At 43.4% G+C, this 20,756-nt stretch overlaps 1 protein-coding gene across 5 annotated transcripts in view; it reads left to right on the top strand.

Annotated features, from left to right (window-relative positions):
- The first annotated feature begins 408 nt into the window (after nt 1-408).
- The window catches only part of IL17REL (interleukin 17 receptor E like), a 68,153-nt gene continuing 47,805 nt past the window's right edge, over nt 409-20,756 (top strand). For 2 of the 5 annotated variants that reach the window (XM_090042130.1, XM_090042127.1), the window contains exon 1: nt 409-3,564. In XM_090042130.1, coding sequence (XP_089898256.1) covers nt 3,463-3,564 — 102 coding nt within the window. In that variant the 5' untranslated portion in view covers nt 409-3,462. The remainder of the gene's footprint in view (nt 3,565-20,756) is intronic. The other 3 variants (XM_090042128.1, XM_090042126.1, XM_090042129.1) reach the window with 2 other exon arrangements.

The following is a 20,756-nucleotide window of genomic DNA, read 5'->3' as shown; positions in this document are numbered from 1 at the left end:
TCCTGGGGGCAGGGAGCAATCTCCCGCCCCCTGCTGCCCAGCTGCACATCTGCTTCTGGTCAAGCATCTATACATGTTCTACTGCACAGTTACTAATCATGAGTAAATTTGCTATTTGCATTTGTAGGTAGCAAATTTACTCACGATTGGACCCAGTTACTGTACAGTAAGCATCTGCACGTGTAGGTATGGACACTTACTGTGCAGTAATTAGCTTTACTGTGCAGTAAAGCATCTCATGTAGACTTGCCCAGTGTGAATGATCCTAACTGTAGCAAACACAGGCAGGGGGTTGGACTTGAAGATCTACAAGGTCCCTTCCGACCCTACTTCTATGAAACACAGAATTATAAAGTCACCTGATATCAAAAGAGATGTGTATATCAATTACATTAGTGCAAATAAAGATGATATTCTTTCTACTAGAATTCAAGTTTGACATATGATGAGTAAGAGTTCAGTCAGAATGGCTCTAGATATGATTGAGTAGTATTAAAATGTGTTCTAAACACATGCTGTCTTTATTTGAGATGAGACCCTCACTACTGTCCACCCAGAACTGTTCAGAATATTACAAAATTGGGAGGGTTTAAAACCACTTTATTTTCCCCTTCCCTTTGCTTCAAGCTACTTGGTGCCTGGTATCTCATTTGTAATACTTCTGGTGTTCAGTCAATGCTGCAATTCTGTTTTTGGTGGATGTATTCTCACATGTGTAAACATAAAGACTGTTGGAAATACAGAAGTATAAACCTACTACCAAAGAAAAATGCACAAAAGTCATACCTATAAGACTATTAATAGAGCTGGCCTCCTAGGCAACTGAGGAGAGAGACACACTGAGTCAGGAGCAATAGAGCAAGCCAGAAAGTGAGTGCCTTGGTGATAGGGACGTTACTTAATCTCTGATGTGGGGGACTTGAACACTGTCTGAGAAGCAGGGGAGATAGGTTCTAGGACATCTTGTGACTGAGAACCTGGGTCTCCTGCTTCTAGTGTGAGTACTCCAGCCACTGGGATATTGGGCGACAACATTGTGGCATGGCTCAGTTGTTGTCTACCAATCACTAATTTGTTTGTCATGTACATGAAAAAGTGTCCTGGGAGATCCTATTTTGGTAGTGGGTAAAATAGAATTGTAAACTGTACAAGTGCCAAAAATAGCACGTATATTCTGGGTAACTGCCATTTAAGCACATAAAGTGAAATAGGATAAAACGCTAATAGACTTATGAAGTGTATAGCAAAGCAAAGAAAAGAACCAAACCTAGATCTCCCAAGCTACAGCCAGCTCCAGACTACTGGATCATCCTTCCTCTGTAGCCGCACCTCATATTAGACTAGGGTAGGACCATTTATGAACTATTTGAGCTTGTCTTGTGGGGTAGGTACTTGACTGCAAGAAAGGCATTTAGGAATTAACCTCCCCTTTGGATGCAGAGACCAGTGGTCCACAACATGAGGGATGATGCTGACTGCTAATGAGTCCTCTGACAAAGCTCAGACTGTGTGTGTTTGATGGGTCATGGCTTCTTCAATTACTAGTCCCCTTAGGGGGAGTGTGGAGGTGCACAGGGATGTGGTATATGTATTTGTCTCCATGCTGCATCTTGTGTTCACCTGGTGTTAGAAAAGTCCTCTAGCTGTTATACCCTAGTAATAGCCACTGCCATCCTGATTCCGTTCATCCTGCTTCCGTTCAGGTGACAGTGCATGTTTAGCTGGAGGGAGCACACAATTAGGTAACTTTTTCTTGGCAGGATGTGCTGAAGCTTTCTGTGCAGGGAAGGAGGATAATGAGGTGACTTGTGTAGAGACCAGTGTCAACTCCAGTGCAGCAGTCATCTGTTTTAGTTCAGAAAATTCTCTATTAGCTCTGGCAGATTTTCATAGAGGGAGTGTGGTATTTGTCAAAGGTAGTACAGATAGGGCTACCAAGTATGGAGATGACCAGGACATCCCTTCATGGATGATTTCTGGAGTACTCTCCCAGTATGGAGTAGAAATACCAGAGAACTTCCTGGCAAATAGGAGGGCTTTGTTGGTGCCTCCTGCCAAAATGCCTCTTATACAGACAATTTCTTGTTGAGTGACCTATTACACCATGTCATTGGCATTACACATCACTTCCTAGATTGTTTTTGGGACATGGCCCAGGGCAGAGTTCCCATGTTCTGGGGGGACAATTAAAGATGTCCCAGTGGTGAAGCAACATGACTTTGCCCATAAGAGAGATGAGTGCACAGATAAAAGCAGTGCTGGCACAGAGTCCTGGTGTTCTGCTTTTAAAGTAAACTAAGATTTATGCTTTGAGAAGTTCTCACTGGTGTGTCTCATGGTGGAATATGGGAGTCCCCCCTCAGTTCGCTAATTGAGTCTTTCCCTTTGATGTCCAAGTTCTAGGGGAAACATCTTTAGGCAGATATGACACTATGACAGCATTTCTATTTCCAGGTGGAGGGTTCAACACATGATGTGATCAACCTCTTGCTGCTGTGAAGCAAGCCAGCTGTGTACCTTGTTTCCTGGCTTCAGGTAGAGTAGTGAGTGTGCCAGTCTTTGAGCTACTGGGGCTGTGTAGCATGCTCTCAATGTAAGATAGTTCCAAGAAGGGCATTCCAGTTCCCTTTATGTTAGAGAAGTAGTCAGACTTTGTGACTCAGCTCAAGCCTGAGCTGGTTGATTTTGGTGTCTTTAGGAAGGCACATACACTTTCTGACTTGGTTGAAAATCTAATAGAATGAAAAGGCTTCTAATCAGAGCAAATAAAGTGCAATTAAATTCTAGACTAACATATTCTTGATAAAAAAAATCTGCCTTCTGTACTGAAGGAAAACACGAGCCAATATTGTAAAGCCATCGGTCCATTACAGCTACATCACTTGTGGACTCAGACTATTGAAAGTAGCTCTTTAGTTTCAGTGGCTTGCCTGTCCGAACATAAGAAAAGCACTCCTGTTTCTCCAGGTTTTATACATTGCAATCTCTGTTCATAGGAAACCTAGGAACAAAACAGCAGATCAGGATGCAATTACATTGTTACTGATTTTGCATAGTGCTTTTCTATATTCTGCTTGACAGTAGGTATTGTTAGTTCTTAATTTTCATGACAATTGTATTTACACACAAATTCAACAAAAGAAATTTGCTAAGACTTGTATAAGATGATGAAATCCAAAAGGAAATATTTTACTATGATTGTGCAGATCTGAAAGCATTCTTTACTATCTTGTACACAGGAGCATATGTTTTGAATTGTGAGTAAAGCTTGCTTCATAGCCCAGACAATCAGCATACTTCTCAGCACTGGTAACAAACTTGTAGTAAGAGGAGGAGCCTAGCTCAGAGGTAGTGTGGGTGGGACTAATACATATTAAAGTTTTGGCATGAGAGAAAGAGTTGCCAGAGTTGAAGGTCTATTTCTAAAAGATTAATCCAAAGCTGTGATTTTTAAAATTTAAGATGCTAAGAGTTAATGTTCAGATTTTTATTATAATAATTTTGGGGACCTCTGATTGCCAGATAATTCCCCGGATTGAAGAATGTGGACTTGCCTGCTCTCAGGTAAACTGTATCTGCTATTAATATATGCTACTAAAATATTTGTAAATATCTATATGGTTTGTCTGCCTTAAATACCATCCTTAAACTTGCTGTAATTTTGAAGTGCAAAAAATTTATGTATGAAAATTAAGTATGAAAAGTTGACATCATCCAGGAATAACTCATTAAGAAACTTTAATGTACAGCATTACAATTTTTCCCTTCAGTCTATTATGTATTATGGGGATAGTGATAAAAAAGTATTTAATACCTTTTAATTACTTTGGTAACACAATTCTTATAACTAGGCTAGTTTAATGGGTACTGAATTTTCAAAGGTGGAATTTTCAAATGTGCCTAAATGTTTTATGAGTACAAATCCCATTCATTTGCACAAGAATAAAGAATTAGAGTTGAACTGTTAAATCTCTTCTTTGTTGGGAGAAGTGCAATGTCACTTCTATTGATTTTAATGAGTTACATTGTGATTGAAAGAAAGCATGTATTCCTTGTAATAGCTTTTCATTTTGTATTGTTTCCCTGTATGCCCACATGGGGGCAGTATAAAGATGTCCTGATTTTATAGATTCCAAAAAAAGTAGTACTAAAAATTCTAAAATTAAACACAAAATGATTAGATGATTGAAATTAAAATAGGATGCAATGATAAGGAAATTGTGCTTAACTATACTTGTCATGTTGACATTAACAATTCAGTTGTTATTGAGAAGACACAATTTGGTGCCATGAAACCAGCATTGAATTGTATGAACAGAGGTCCTGACTGAAAGTGTCATGGTGTTGTGAACCATCTAGGGGTGGGACTAAGACATACATTAACAAGCTTCATCAATATGGTTTAGTGATAAAGAATGATGAATATTAAATATATGCTAATTTGCCTCTTGTTTTACACAAGACAATATACAAGTGCCAGTAAGATAAAGCACTATGAGAACCCACTACCATATTTACATTTTTTGTTTGTGATTCTGAATCAAAATTGTATGTGTTCCTTACCTGGTCATATATTATGTTATCACTGCATTTTATTCATGTGAAAAGAGGGTTTTTTCAGAAATAACTGTATATTTTACAACTATAACATGTATTTTTAAAACTTTTACACCTATGTCCATTTTTGGCTTCCTTTATCCTGCCAAACTGGGAATAATAATCACTGCTGGCATGTAAAACAATGATAGTATTATGTCTTTAAAGTATTGCCTCAGAACTTTTTCTGACTAATACTGAAGTCTAGGATGATTTTAAAAATAAATCATATATTTTTGTTTAGATACATTGGAAGTGGTTTACCAGAATAGTGAGTGGTATCAGTTTAAAGGTATCTGAAATGGTTAAACAGCATGATTCAGTACATTTGCTGAAGGTAGTTTTTTCTGCTGGTTTCATTCTGTAGTATTCTGAATTCATTTTTTGCTTTTAAGACAAACATATTTTCTTACTAAGACAATCACTCCTCTTGGAGTTGGGACAAATTGGCTCAGGCTTTCTCTCACTTGGTCAGCACTGCCAAGATAACATTTGCAACTTGGTGCATGGCATTAGAGCTATATGACCAGGGATCTAGGCTTTCCATTTCCCATGGTAAAATGGAGAAAACTGCAGATTTTCCCCTTTACCTGAGGAAAATGTGGATTTTTCATTTAACAGGAAAAACTACAGATTTTGCACTTTTGCAAAGAGCTCTCTGCAGGCTGGCAGAGTTCCAGCCTGCAAGAGGCTGGGTGGGAGTGGGAGGAGGGCGGTCAGGCAGGGGGCACTGTATGCATGTATATGCACACAGCTGCCCGGCAGCCTGAAAAGCAGCTCCAGCAGGTAAGTCTGGGCAGGGGAATTGAGGCCCCATAGGGAGGGAGGAAGTTTGGTAGGGCTGGGGCTGCTGCCTAGCTGGGGGGTGCATGGGGCTTTGGACCTGGGGCTGGAATGTGGGGAGCAGGATGGGGCCATAGGCAGCTCATCTGGGAGGTGGGGCTGGCTCCCTGCTGCTGTGTGCCAGGGGGCAGGGGGAACGTGTGCACGGGGTAGGGGCAGGGCTCAGCATAGGCTGCCTGCTGTAGCTTGGGCTCCCTGCCCTGCTGCCCTCCCCTGGGGCCTCTGTAGCACAGCGGGTGTGACTGTTTGGCACGGCAGAGCAGGGCCATGTGAGGAAGCTTGTTGCTGCTGCAAACTGCACACTGGCCTGGCGACACATCCCCCGCGCGCCTTGCAGAAGCAGGGGCATTAGCATGGGGTTGTGTTCCTTGCTGCTGCTGTGTGGGCAGGGGATGCATTGCCAGAGCAGCATGGAGCTTGCATTGGCAAGGACCTTCCCTGCATGGTCCCACTCTACCCTGCAGTGCCGGGTCACGCCCACTGGACTGTGGAAGCCCCAAGAGAGGGCAACAGGGCATGGAGCCTGAGCCTGCAGTGGGCAGCCTGCACCCATCCCTGGCAGCTGGGGGCCCCCTCTAGTAGGGCTGAGGGGCAGGGGGCCCTGGATGGGGGATGAGGGGCACCATCAGGGCCAGGGTGCTGTGGGGCAGAGTGAGGGGCACCAGCAGGATTGGGGGGGCGGGGAGAAGTGAAGGGCACCAGCAGGGCTGGTGGGCTGTGGCTTGGGAGTGAAGGGCCTGGACCTGCAACTGTGAGCTAAGGAGGCAGGGGGAGCTCTGGTTTTCCATGATAAAAAACCCAAAATCAAATACCAAAATTTATAGGTATTTAGAATTTATTTTATTATAGTGATTGAGGCACTGGTAGGCTTCCAAATTGCTTTAAAATTGTAAATATTTCAGGAAAACATTGTGTTCAACTGATACCTATATACAGGTTTTCCTCGATTTATGCTGTACATGTTCCTGGAGAACGGCGTATATAAATTGAATTCACATAAGGCGAACCCACTTTACAATGTAACAAATAGAGATAGGTTCCCATGGCAGTGAGGGAGGGAAGGGGGGAGGGAGTGAGGCTGGGACTAGAGAAGGGGTGGGGGGAGGGCTGCTACTCCTGGGGCTGCATAAGGCAGCAAAGTAGAGGGAACATAGCGGCACTCACCCCAGCCCCGGCTGCAGCAGCCCTGGGAGCGGCCGGTGCCAGCTGCCTGCAGCTGCTGGGCTGCACCATGCTTTGCCTGTCCCCACTCACCTCTGCTCCTGGGCTGCGCCATGCCCTGGTGCAGGCAGCTGGTGTCAGCTGCTCCTGGAGCCACTGTAGCCAGGACTGGAGTGAGTGCTGCACCTCGTGCTGCCCAGGGCTTTGCTCATTTTCATCCCCCCCAGCCCATGCTGGAGTGGCCCCAGGAGCAGCCGACATAAGCTGCCTGCACCATGGCACAGTGCAGCCCAGGAGCTGGGATGAGCCCAGGCGTGGGGGACAGGTGGAGCATGGTGCAGCCTAGCAGCTGCAGGCAGCTGGCACCGACTGCTCCCAGGGCCACTCCAGCACAGACTGCGGTGAGTGGGGCCACAGCTCTTTCCCCTCCCCCCACAGACTTACCTGCTTGGGCGGGGGGGCATCTATGCTGATTGCATTAAAGCAAATTTACCTCGCATATAACAAATTATGGGTCTAAATATGCTCATTGCATAAGAGCGAATTCACATATAATCCACATAAATCAAGGGAAACCTGTATATAGTGGACTTTTATTTTAATCATGGATTTGGGGGTTTTAATCAGAGAATTAGCAATTTTTTATCAGGGAAACCAGGGATCCCTGTATGAGACACTTGCTGATCTGGAGAATTCCAGAGGATGCTTTTAGACCAAATCCTCTTTTTCTTTGAAAGCTTTCTCAGTGTTTTCTCCTCTATATCCCCACATGTTGTGACCCTTTTCCCACTGCCATTGCAACAGCTTCAAGTAGAAACAACCTATCTTGTGTAACTGTCTTTACATGGGGGCACATGTAACCACTGAACTGTTCCAAAATATCAGTGATTGGGAATGAGTTAAAAATTGTCACAGGCTTGTGCAGGCTTCAGGTGTGTCCCAGCCCCCTCTGGCAGCTAATCATGCCACAAATTAGTGAGGCTGAAGGGGGGATTTAATAGCAGCCTTCAAGGACCTGAAAGGTGGTTACAAACAGGATGGAGCAAGACTGTTCCCAGTGGTGGCAGATGACAGAACAAGGAGAAATGGTCTCAAGTTGTAGCAAGGGAGGTTTAGGTTGGATATGAGGAAAATCTCTCATGAGGAAGGTAGTGAAACACTGGAACAGGTTACCCACAGAGATTGTAGAATCTCCATCCTTGGAGGTTTTTAAGACCCAGCTAGACAAAGCCTTGTGTGGGATGATATACTTGGGGATGGTCCTGCTTTGAGCAGGGATTTGGATTAGATGACCTCCTGAGGTTCCTTGCTACCTTAACTTTCTATGAGTTAAAAAATGGTTGTTCAACTTCTGGCCCTCAGCTGTGCCCTGCATAGGTGCACACTGTGCCTAATATACTATCGAGGCCCCATGCCCTGCACACTATGCAACCTGGAGAAACCATGTGTCCCCCTGCTGCACTGTGTCAATGCCCCTGCACTGTGTGGGGTCCTTGGGTCCCCTTGGAGCCCCAGGGCCATGGGCTCCTTTAGGGCTGCTCCACCCTGTCAGGGATAGGAGTACAGGAAGTGGAAGCTGGAAAAGGGAGGGAGAACCTGGAGACCCCATAAATGGTGGGAGTAGTGCAAAGATTAGGAGCTCAGGGTCCTTAGGTTAACCCCGTGGTGGCTAAGTGCATCTCACACGCAACCAGTTGGACAGCCCTGAGTCAAAAGAAAATCAGTATGAGGGAGTCTTGGCTTTTGAGGTTAGCAGTTTACAGGATCAGGCTCTTAATTGGATACTAGCAACTTAAAATTCATGTTTCTGTCTAAATCTTTTTGAACCTGCTTTTTTTTAAATAGCCTCCAAAATGATGAAATTGTAGAGAAATGTTGTTTTTGTCAGAGTGCGTTCAATACCACTGACTGACTACGCAGGCATTAATCTTCCTCTCTGGCTGAATAGCTCTTTTAGAAAAGCAACAGAAAAGTGTAAAGGATTTGGCAAAACCAAGAAAACTGGAAAGCAAACTTAGAGTGCCTAAAACTACTTTCAATTTAATTTGGACTTCATAGATTTCATAGACATTAGGGCTGGAAGGGACCTCGGGAGATCATCGAGTCCAGCCCCCTGCCCAAAGGGCAGGAAGTCAGCTGGGGTCATAGGATCCCAGCAAGATAAGCATCCAATTTACTCTTGAAGGTGTTCAATGTAGGCGCTTGAACCACCTCCGCTGGCAGACTGTTCCAGACCTTGGGGGCTCGGACAGGAAAGAAATTCTTCCTTATGTCCAGCCGGAAACGGTCTTGCAGGAGTTTGTGACCGTTCGACCTCGTCATCCCTTGGGGCGCTCTGGTGAACAGATGTTCCCCCAGATCCTGGGGTCACCCCTGATAAACTTATAGGTGGCCATCAGATCACCCCTGAGCCTGCGCTTTTCTAGGCTAAAGAGTCCCATGGCTCTCAGCCTGTCATCGTAAGATCTGTTTTCCTGACCTCTGATCATGCGCGTGGCTCTCCTCTGGACTCTCTCAAGCTTCTCCACATCCTTTTTGAATTGTGGAGCCCAAAACTGGACACAGTACTCCAGCTGCGGCCTCACCAAGGCCGAGTACAAGGGGAGAATGACGTCCCAGGATTTGCTCGAGAAGCTTCTATGGATGCAAACCAGCATTTTGGTCGCTTTACTAGCCGCAGCATCGCATTGCAGGCTCATGTTCATCTTGTGGTCAATGATGACCCCCAAGTCTCTTACTTCTGTAGTGCTATCCAACGTAGCACTGCCGAGCCTATAAGGAAGCTGCAGGTTTTTCCTCCCAAGGTGGAGAACCTTGCATTTTTCGGTGTTAAACACCATCAGGTTCTTGTCTGCCCATTTGCTGAGCTTGTCCAGGTCAGCATCACCCGCCTATCTTCTGGCGTGGATGCTTTGCCCCAAAGTTTGGTGTCATCGGCGAACTTGGCCAGTCCACTCCTGACTCCAATGTCCACATCGTTAATGAAGAAGTTGAATAGTATGGGTCCCAGGACAGAGCCTTGAGGGACCCCACTGGTCACAGGGCACCACGATGAGTGACTGCCATCAATCACAACCCTTTGGGTCCGACCACGGAGCCAGTTTCCCAGCCAGCGGATCATGGTGGAGCCAAGGCCACAACTGGCCAGTTTGGCCAAGAGGTGATCATGGGATACCAGATCAGAAGCTTTTTTGAAGTCAAGATATATGACATCAATCTCTTCTCCCTTGTCCAGGTGAAGGTCACCTGGTCGTAGAAGGAAATGAGATTGGTCAAACAAGACCTACCCACAACAAACCCATGCTGGGTATCCCTTAGAATGTTACCCTGGGCCAGTCCATCAAGGATGGCCTCCTTAATAAACTTTTCTAAGATCTTCCCCAGGATAGAAGTCAGGCTAATGGGCCTGTAGTTAGCCGGATCCACTCTCCTCCCTTTCTTGAAGATTGGCACCACATTGGCCTTCTTCCAGTCTTCGGGCACTACACCAGAGCGCCAGGAGTTTTCAAAGATCCATGCCAGGGGCTGGGCTATGACGCTCGCCAGCTCCTTGAGTACCCTGAGGTGCAGATTGTCAGGGCCGGCTGACTTGAAGGTATCCAGCTTCTCAAGGTGTTCCTTCACGAGGTCAGCATTTATGGAGGGTAGGGGATCCCCATCACCCGGATCTCCCTGTCCCATAGCAGGCATGGGCGCCCCATGGGACTGATGAAAGACTGACACAAAGTACCTATTTAATAGGTTGGCTTTTTCCTGGGCGTCAGTTATCAGTTGTCCCATCTGGTTTAGCAGGGGTCCAACGTTGCCCTTGCTTTTCCTCCGGCTCCCCACATATCTGAAAAAGGACTTTTTGTTGTCCTTGATGCTTGAAGCTAGTTGGAGTTCAGTTGCAGCCTTGGCTTTCCTGGTTTGCTCCCTGCAGGACTGGACCAGTGCAGAATAATTCTCCTTGGAGGTGAATCCCGTCCTCCATCCTTTGTAGGCTTTCCTTTTTAGCCGCAGGAGGTCCGCTAGGTCCCTAGAGAGCCAGGAGGGCTGCTGTGCCTTCTTGCTGCCTTTCCTCCGTGTTGGAATAGATTTAGCTTGTGCATTGAGGGTCGCTTCCGTGAGAAGCAACCACTCTTCTTGAACTCCCATCTCCCTGGGGTCATGGTCCCTGAGGGCCTGACTGACAAGCCTCTTGAGCTTGTCAAAGTCGGCTTTTCTGAAGTCAAGGACTTCTGTGTTGCTGACTGACTTGCCAGCTTTACGGCGGATGGTGAAGGTGATCAGCTCATGGTCGCTGTCACCCAGCTTCCCATCGATCACTAGGTTGCCAATTAGGTCGTCCCCCGTAGCCAGTACCAGGTCGAGCAGCGCTTTGCCTCTCGTTGGCCCATAGACTTCTTGAGTCAGGTAGAGGTCATCCACGCACGAGAGAAAGCTTTGCGACTGCTCGGATTTTGCTGAGTGATCTTCCCACGAGATGTCCGGGTAATTGAAGTCACCCATGACAACCAAGGTCCTGGAGCAAGCGGGACTTACTGACAAAATGTTAGAGTGGCTGTGTTCCTTGAATATTTGCAGTCTGCTACGAGTGCCTTTGGAAAATGAGGTGGAAGTGTAAAGTATTGGTGCTGCTTCTAAAGAGGGATGTGGGTATTATCTGTTATGAGGCACATGACACTGGGTGCATCTACATGAGATGTTTACTGTGGAGCTGCCTAATTAGCTCAACAGTAAATGTCTCAGTGTCTACACATGTATTAGACCACAATAAACGAATAAACCCCATTGCAGATTAGTACTTGTAAATTCAACTACTATCCTGCCGCAGAGTTTTTCAGTGCACAGCAGTGCACAAGTAGATGCTGACCCAGCTGTCTGGAGCATGAGGGTTCTTCCGTGTTGGGGTTGCCTGCTGGCTAACCACACACTGAAGCATGCTTGTGTCCCAGCCAGCCCCCCTGCAACATGTTGAACACAGTCTGAGCAGCCCTGGGCTGGCAGGTTGACCCCCTGGGTGCCCTGACAGCTGGGGCCAGTCCAACCCAGTTCAACATGCTGTGGCACCCAGTTCAAAAGTGATGCCCTGGGGCAATAAAGTCTAGCGTGATATGCACTGGAGTTTATTGCTGCTAATTAATTGTGCATGTAGATGTACCCACTGAAAACAAAAGTAGGGACCATTTAGATTTTAAATTTCACTACCACTTAATAAACCACTTGTAGTTTACCATCCAGCAAGCATCTACTATTATGTATTTTTCATATTTCATTACTATTATAATGTGTCAAAATTGCCAACTTCCAGATGGATCTAGGAAGTACAGAGACAAATGATATTTAATATTCTTAAAAGAAAATATTTAAAACATCTTGAAAATGTTCAGCTGGAGAGCAGATTAGCAGTCTTATTGTATATTATGAATAATTTCTCCTCCCTTGTTTTAAAGGCCTTGGCTTCTGAGCTCACTTTCATATCTCTGCAAACATTGTTATCTAACACACTTCACCCGTAAACACCACCGGGGATTCCCAGGCTGTGATTGTAACTGAGTCCATGTCCCACCATCCATATTGCCTACAAGCTGTGCAGAAAGAACTAGGTGTTTGTCAAACTCTGCTCTACAGCTGGTAAAAAGCAGGAACATTACACAAAAACATTTATAAAGCTGAAAAGTATGAGGTCATATCAGTACTATCTTCAGTTAGATTCAGAATGCCTGAGTAGGAGGGATAAAAGAGGAAGCTTTAAATAAGAGTTTGGGATTTCCATGTAGTGATAAAGGTTATCAGGTAATGCCTTTCTGGGGAATTCTCTCTCTCTCTCTGATGCTGCTGCAGTGTGTTAATATTATGCATGGCTCACTTCATTAACCTTTGTGTTCCTCCTTCCAACACTCAAACTGTTGGAAGGAACTACTTTAATCAAATACTACATGCTGCTGTCAATATTGTAATGCCCTTTGGTCAGATACATACTTAGTGTAAGTTTGTATAGCTTCGTTCTTTGCTACAGTAAGTAATGAACATTTTATAAAAGCTTTTAAATCTTTAACTTGTAAATGGAATTGCTGAGTAAAGGGAAATGGAAAGGAGAAGTTAAAACAATGAATGTAAAGGTGCTAATGCCTTGATGGTTCATTTGTTTTCCACAATTGAGGGAAGCTGAGAGATCTTTCAGTGTATGAAAATTGACATATATGGAAAATAAAAATGTGAACCATCATCAGAGATGTGGTTTTGCAAGAGACTTACGTCAGCTTGGAGTGAAAGAGGAACATGGGGACTACTAGGTATGTACTATTTTGTGTGAGTGCACTGAAATCCATTGTTTGGAGGAATTATTTCACTTAAAATATTTTCTTTGCTGAACTCTTCTGGGATACAGCATAATTCAGGGAACAGCATGAGTGATTAGCGCTCAGGAGACCTGGATTCTGTTATCAGCTTTGTCATTGATGTACTTCTGTGACAGTGGTCATATCATTTCACCTCACTTTGTCTCATGCATAAAAAAAGATAATAATACTGACACATATGTGTGAAGTGCCTTAATGAGGTATGTTAAGTGTTTTAATGAAATAATCACCTACCAAAGGGTGCACACCTAAGATGATCAGTCATCTAACCTCACTAGCTCATGTGTCAGCTGCCTCAGTTTCCCTTCTTATTGGTACTTCACAATCACTTTCAGCCGTGTTGGTGTAAGGACATACTGAAAGAACCTTTTCTGCCTAACAGCTGGAATTTATTAACGAACGAATCTAGCTGACCTGGCCTCCTAGCCACAGACTAAAATTCTCCATTTTGGGGATTGAAAACAGTTCACTGAGACAACTCTATGCCTGCCTTACAACTCAAAAGTTTGTCCACAAACTTGACAAACAGTGCTTCTTTTAGTAGAACAACAGAATCAGTCATTGTGTTTCCTTATGAAACATTTTGATTTTGTTACTTAATATTGCTTTAGTTTAAGAATAAAATGTCTTTAAGAAAACCAAGAAGTCTTTGGTGAAACAAAAATCTTTTGTGAAATCTTACACTTAGTGAAAAATAACTTTCTTTTCATATGTGTTTCACTGGAAAACTTTTTTTCTAGATCTAGTGGATATTGAGTTTAACTCAGTACTCTATAATAATGGAAACTTTGGTAGGGTTCTATATAGATTTAGTCATGTCTCTGGAGGTATCAAGGTTTTTCATAGTTTAATGCACTTCAGTGAAATAAAGTGATGTCCAAAACAAAAGCTGTGAAATATTGAGGACATTCCAATCTGAGCATGCTCTTTGTGGCTAAGGCTTAGCATCAAAGTGATAAAATGATACATATTGGGATATGGCAGTGACCTCTCCATTGATATCATGGCCCTAACCCTGGCTTTGTGCCAATGTTTGTCTATTAGGACATTCTCTCTAAGGAGTAATTTTAAAAGGGCTGGAAATTCAGCTTAATTGTCCACCTGGAGACTTCGTGTGACTACTTAGATGGTAATTCAAAACAAGACTTAGTCTACTCTAAATTATATCAATAAGGACAAGGCTTTAGCTCCCAGTATTTCATATTGTGACCTTTCAGCATGTAGGCTAAAGAGTGAGTGCTATAAGATGTATGGGAGTTATGTCTTCACATAAAACAAACCACCCCCTTCCCCACTTTAGGGCCCAATTTATGCTTTACAGATGATCCACAGTGATATAACCTAAAGGGGAATATTCTGATCTGGTTGCCTTGAACTTTATGTGGTAAACTTCAATGAGTTCTTGGAAAACAAAATCATTTGGATTTGCCTTAACTTGCTTGTACACCTCCAAAATGTATGAGTCACAGACAATATTATACAGGACTGTATGCACATTCATTGTGTTCTCTTGGAAAAGTGTTCAGGAAGTAGAATCTGTTTCAGTAAATGCATTTTACTGTCTTCAATTTCATTCTTCCCTTTAGTCCCTAATATGCAAACTTCCTTAATTTCCTCCCCTCAACAACTTCCTCTTTTACCTGAGCAGCTGTTCCTATTCCTGCAATTTTGTGTCTCTCTCTAAATTCTTAATCTGTGGGTTGCAACACTATTTTTAAATTGTGGCTTCCTTCTGTTGTAAAACTCTTTCTTAGTCTATTTTATAGTTTTTATTTTAGTGTTAGATGGGAATGAGTTCTTGATGCTTTGTGTGTGTGTGTACTAAAACTTTCCAATAAGTTTATGGTACCCTTATTTAATTTGAGACTCTGAAAAATAAGATAAAACCTTCTTTTGCAGGATGGACCATTAGCACTGCAGACACCTAGTGCAGAATGTAGTGGACCAGCTATAAAATCCATGTTTCTGTGTTTGGCAGTGGCACTATTTAAAAAGAAAAATCTGGTTCCATCTGTCCACAACTTCTGTGTATTCTGCTTTGTGGAAAGGGAGACATTAGGGATTTTAGATATTCTGATATTACAAGTATTTATAAAACCACAACTAGGAAAAAGCTCTATCTTTGTGAAACTACAATGTATGTAAACACAAAGCAATAGCTTTTAACTAGTTGCATTCTGCAGGACTTTGCTTTTTAGCTTTAAAGGGGGGATATTAGAATATTTTGTATATCTGCGAACCTAATTTAATCCCTATCCTGCTCCTGTTAAAGAGGCAATATTGATTTCCATGTGAATTTTACAAGATTTGGCCCTTAAAACTTTCTCTAAATTAGTTTTATTTGGGAAGTCAGATATTTCTGAATAGTAAATAGGAAAGCTTATATCTGCAGGCAAAAGTGTAGCATCATCACAAGGTTCAGATGTAGGTAAGAACACCTAGAAGAAAACTAATAATAAATAAGACCCAAGACAGATTTTTCAACAACTAATCATATCAAACCAACTTGATTTCCTTCTGTGATAATAGGCCTTGTGGATAGGAAAGAAATAATAGATGTGATGTATCTGGATTTAGTCCAGATAATGACTTCTGATATTCTCTCACATTACATTCTCATAAGCAAGCTGAGAAAATGGGGTCTACATTAATCTTCTATGATGGATGCAAAGCTGGTTGGAAAACTACTCAAAGAATAGTTATCAGTGGCTCATTTTCAAAGTGAAAGGAGGTATCAAATAGGTATCTGCATTGGGTTTGTCATAGGCCTGATTCGAATTAATGTTTTCATTAATGATCTGGATGATAGTATAGAAAATACACATACTAACTTTACAGATTATACTACACTGGGAAAGTTTGCAAGTACTTTGAAGGATAGGGTTAGAATTCAAAATGATCTTGACTAATTGAGTATATTATTCAAAATCTCTTTAATGCACCTCAGTTAGAAAAGTGCAAAACACTGTAAATCAACTACACTGATATCAAATGGGAACAATTGTCTAGGTAGCAGTTCTGTGGAGAAGAATCTGGAGGTTACAGTGAATCACAAACTGAATGCGAGGCAACAGTGTCATACTGTTGTTTAAAAAAAGAATACTTATACTGGGATGTATAAACAGTAATGTTCTATGTAAGACACGGGAATTAATCTTTCCTAACAACTCAGTCCTTAGTTTGAATACCGAGTCCATTGTTATACCACATTACAAGAGAGACATGAACTAGTTAGAAGATTCCAAAACCACAGCAGCAAGGATTATCAGGGATCAATAAATTATGATCTTGAGAAAAGATTCAAAGCATAGGGTTTATTTAGCGTATAGAAGAGAAAACTGAGGTGCGACATGATAACAGCCTTCACATATGTTAAAGGTTACTGTAAATAAATAGGAAGTTAATAAATGGTTTTCCATGTTTACTTGAGCTAGGACAAGAAGAAATCATCTCGAATTCAAAAAGATACATTTAGATTAGGAAAAACATTTCAACTCTAAACCTAATTAAAGATTGGAATAGGTTCTCTACCATTTTTGAAGGCTTTTAAGAACAAATAAGATAAATATCCATCATAATTGGTTTCAGGTGGGGGAAGGGGGAGGAGCAGTGGAACAGCACAGTTGCACCCTTTTTTGGTCTATGTTATAGGAGCAGTGCCAGGGACTTTTTTTAAGACTCTGCAGCAGGTCAGAATTTCTCCTCCCATTCTCTTCTGTGCTCAGCAGCACTTCTCCTTTCCTCTCTCTGCTGCTGCTTTCCCCTGCTGACCCTGAAGGTATGGTGTGCTCCAGAGTGGCTCCTTCCCCACTTCAGCTGTGTTGTGCAAGAAGCCAGACCTCCTGCTTTACACAAATAATTACAACATCTTAGGGATAACGGAGACCTGGTGGGACACCATGGGTCTAGATGGCTATATCCTGTGCAGGAGAGATTGAGTAGATAAAAGGGGTGGGGGTGTAGCTCTCTTATGTTAAGGAAAGCTACACATCCCTGCAAGCTGATATTGGTGACCAGGGTGGATGACTGGAGACCATCTGGGTTAAAATCCATGGGGAACATGGCACAGGGGCCACAACGGTGGGAGTCTACTACAGACCTCCCACACAAAGACAAGAGCTTGACCAGGAGTTCACCTGGGAACCGGCTGAGGCCGCATGCTCCAGGACCATGGTTGTTATGGGAGACTTCAATGACCCAGATATCTTGTGGGAGGATCACTCAGCAAAATCTGAGCGGTCGCAAAGCTTTCTCTCATGTGTGGATGACCATTACCAGACTCAAGAAGTCTATGGGCCAATGAGAGGTAAAGCACTGCTCAACCTGGTACTGGCAACTGGAGATGACCTAATTGGTGGCCTATGATAGATGGAAAGCTGGGTGACAGTGACCATGAGCTGATCACCTTCCCCATCTGCCATAAAGCTGGCAAGTCAGTCAGAAACACTGAAGTCCTTGACTTCAGGAAAGCCAACTTTGACAAGCTCAGGAGGCTTGTCAGTGAGGCCCTAAGGGACTAAGACTCCAGAGGGAGGGGAGTTCAGGTAGAGTGGTTGCTCCTCAAGGGATCCTCAATGCACAAGCTAATTTTATTCCATCTTGGAAGAAAGGCAGCCCCCCTGGCTCTCCAGGGATCTAGAAGACCTCCTGAGGCTAAAAAGAAAGGCCTACAAAGGATGGAGGATGGGATTCACCTCCAAGGAGGAATATTCTGCACTGGTTTGGTCCTGCAGGGAGAAAACCAGCCAAGGTCTGGAATAGCCTGCCATCAGAGGTGGTTCAAGCACCTACGTTGAACACCTTCAAGATGCTTATATTGCTGGGATCTTATGACCCCAGCTGACTTCCTGCCCCTCAGGACTCAATGATCTTCTGAGGTCCCTTCCAGCCCTAATCTCTATTAAATCCATGAAACTTAATTGGTCCTTTTTTGCCCCTGTTCTCCAGGGCCAGGTGCAGTTCATTTCCTTATTAGCCATCTGATCTCTGGTCCTTTACCTAATCAAGCCCTCCTGGTAACAGGGGCACAGGTTCCCTGTTATAATGTACAGTCTTCATTTTCCATGTGCATCCTCTTTCAAGGGACATTCACTTCTTGAGGAGTTTCCTTGCACCAGATATTGTAGATCAACACATTCAGAAATTATATGGATCCAAGAAAGGTTGCTAATCAAAGAAGGCCTGTTGGAGAAGATATTTGCAGTCCTGTTACATGGAGAAAGGGTATATCTTGAATGCTTCTTCAGTTTTGTGCATGTTGGGGAAAGGGGAAATAGATTCGCTGTTGGGTTGTCCCATGTCAACTTTAGAGATCATGCCAAATTCCACCTGGAAAGTCCCAGGCAGCCAGTTCAGTAGAGCCTCATGCAAGGCCTGTGGGACTAAATGCAGACAAAGGTACTAATCAACCTAATTAGGCAGAATTATGTCCTTAAACCTAGAAACTTTATTTTCTGCTCTGTGCTAGGTAAAATTTCAGTTTGTTATCCCATGAAAAGTCTTAGGGAGGTTCTGTGACTGAAGCTCTCCCTCCCTCCCTCCCTGATTTTCCCTTGCTTTACAGAGAGAAATTTCCAAGAAGTCTTTATAGAATATAGCTTATTTTCTCCAAAACAGTACATCTACAACATCTCTGCCCACCTGCATGTGATGGGGACCAGTGGCCCTGCTAAACCTACCTTTAATCCTTGTTCTGGATTAGCAATCTGGGTGGGCCATAAAATGGGACTGTTATACTTCATATTGCTCCTCTTTACAGCAATATACAGGGAAATGGCAACCCTGTCGTTGGGTAGCTCTTCAATACGTAAAACTCCCAAAGGGGAAAAAAACAAAACCATAAGTTAGAGCAGTTCCCAGCAGGAAGAACTGTTGCTGTCAGTGATGGTTCAAAGGTTATCGACAGTGTTTGATTTGTTGTTCCCTGTCTAAGGCTGCAGAGTATGTATGAAGTAAAGGACTATAATATTTGCTTGAGTCATGATTAGCAGATGCATCTGCTGTGTAGGTTTCCCTGCTCAGTTATCCCAATGTATCTCACCCAGTGATGCAGCATCTCTGGTAATTTTGACTGAGGAGCAGCAGCTGACAAATATTCTTGTGATCCCAGATTTTGGTATGGTTTTGTGATAAGCACCAGAAAAGCTCGCATGAGTCCAGACAATTCATCTTCACTTGTGAATCAAGTCAGGACTTGCAATTAGGTCTCCAAACATAAATCCCTACAGTAGTGATCCACTGCACTATCCAGATCCATCAATTTATCAGGTTCTTCTCTCTCTTTCTCTCTCTCTCTGTGTGAAATTACCCACTGTTTAAATTCAAAATGATTTATCTCAATATACTTCTAGATTCCTTTGGTTATATAAATACAGGGACACTATTACTGTTTTCTTTCCATTCTGGCCTACAGATTTGTGAAGAAATCTGATAAAAGACATAGCCACCAGAACATTCAGCACCTTAATGCTTGACAAGGGTCAAGCACCAGTCCCCAAGGGTGGAGTATGTGAGCTGGTTGTGCCTTCTGCCAACTGTTTTTGAGCAAGTCACAGCCATACCTCTTCTAGGGCTCAAAAAAGGCAGGTTCTTCATTTGGAGTCTTTCTTTAAGGCCAGGTACAGACATTACACTTTTACCAACATAAGTGATGGGAAACCAGTCTATACCCATAACAGAACAGAAGTCCAGCACACACGGACTGGTTTAAAAATGGTGGAACCCAGTCTAAGACTTGTCTCATGCACCAAAGAGTGAATGTGTGTTCTATTAGCTACACACCAAGTTCATGCCCCACCACCCTCAACAAAGGAAACCAAAATAAAATAACCTTGCCTCTTTTGGTGCAGACCATAAAGGTACTCCAATTTCTCCCAGGAGCAAGAGCCTTCTTCAGCCTCTCCTTCCCTTTTTAGAGCTAGGGCCCTTTTTAAATGCTCCCAGCTGGAAATCTGTCCAAGGATCTGATTCCCTCACAAATTGCACTTCAATGCAAAACAGGGCTAGCAGCTCCTTATGAATCCTTAAACGGTCTTTGCACCCTGTCAAACCCAGAGTTAAGCATTAGATTATCATAGGGAGAAATAGGTGACCCAGGAAAATGTACCCCCTCCTTCTCCCTGCATACTTAGTAGGGGTCCGCTTAGAATTTGGTCACAGGAAATGTTAGGCGTGGAGTTATGTTTGAACTTTTGCCACCCATCTGGAGTTTACACACTTGAATTGCTGCATCTCAGAAGTGTTTCCATCCCCCAGGATCCAGAGCCCAGACTCCTCACCTGGGAGTAGGTATCTACAGCTATTTTTTCAAAGACCAGAGCAGAGTTCTCTCTCTCTTTAAAAATAAATACATAAAAAACCAAAAACCCCAGCCACTGGTGAATGAAAAGAAGGGCCCACTTGGTATACAATCGTGCAGTGCAGTGGTTTTCAGCCTTTTTTTACAATTCAGCCTCCCCGCAATAATATTTCTGAATTTATAATCACCCAATTTCAAAAATGTATTTCATTCAATTATTGCCTGTGGAAAAATAAAGCAACTATTCTGTTCCAAAGAACTCAGAGGGTGCATCTACATGTGCAATACATTTGAAGCAATAAACTCTGGAGGAGTTTGAACCAGAGTAAGTTACACCTGAGTGCAGCATCTACATGTATGCCTGGGACAGCAGCAATTTGAGCTGGGGCAGAGCAGTTTATGCCAGGGCTGGGAGCATGTGGGGGTTGGGGTGGGGGTTGGGGTTGGGCAGGGTCAGCCCTGTGTTCTGGGTGGCAGTGTTGGGTGATGTCAGAGCTGGCTGGGGCACTAGAGTG

This window comes from Crocodylus siamensis, chromosome 4 (genome assembly GCF_052110815.1).
Source record: "Crocodylus siamensis isolate JL-2025a chromosome 4, ASM5211081v1, whole genome shotgun sequence".
Taxonomy (NCBI): Eukaryota; Metazoa; Chordata; order Crocodylia; family Crocodylidae; genus Crocodylus; species Crocodylus siamensis.
This window is presented reverse-complemented; position numbering and strand designations above follow the sequence as displayed.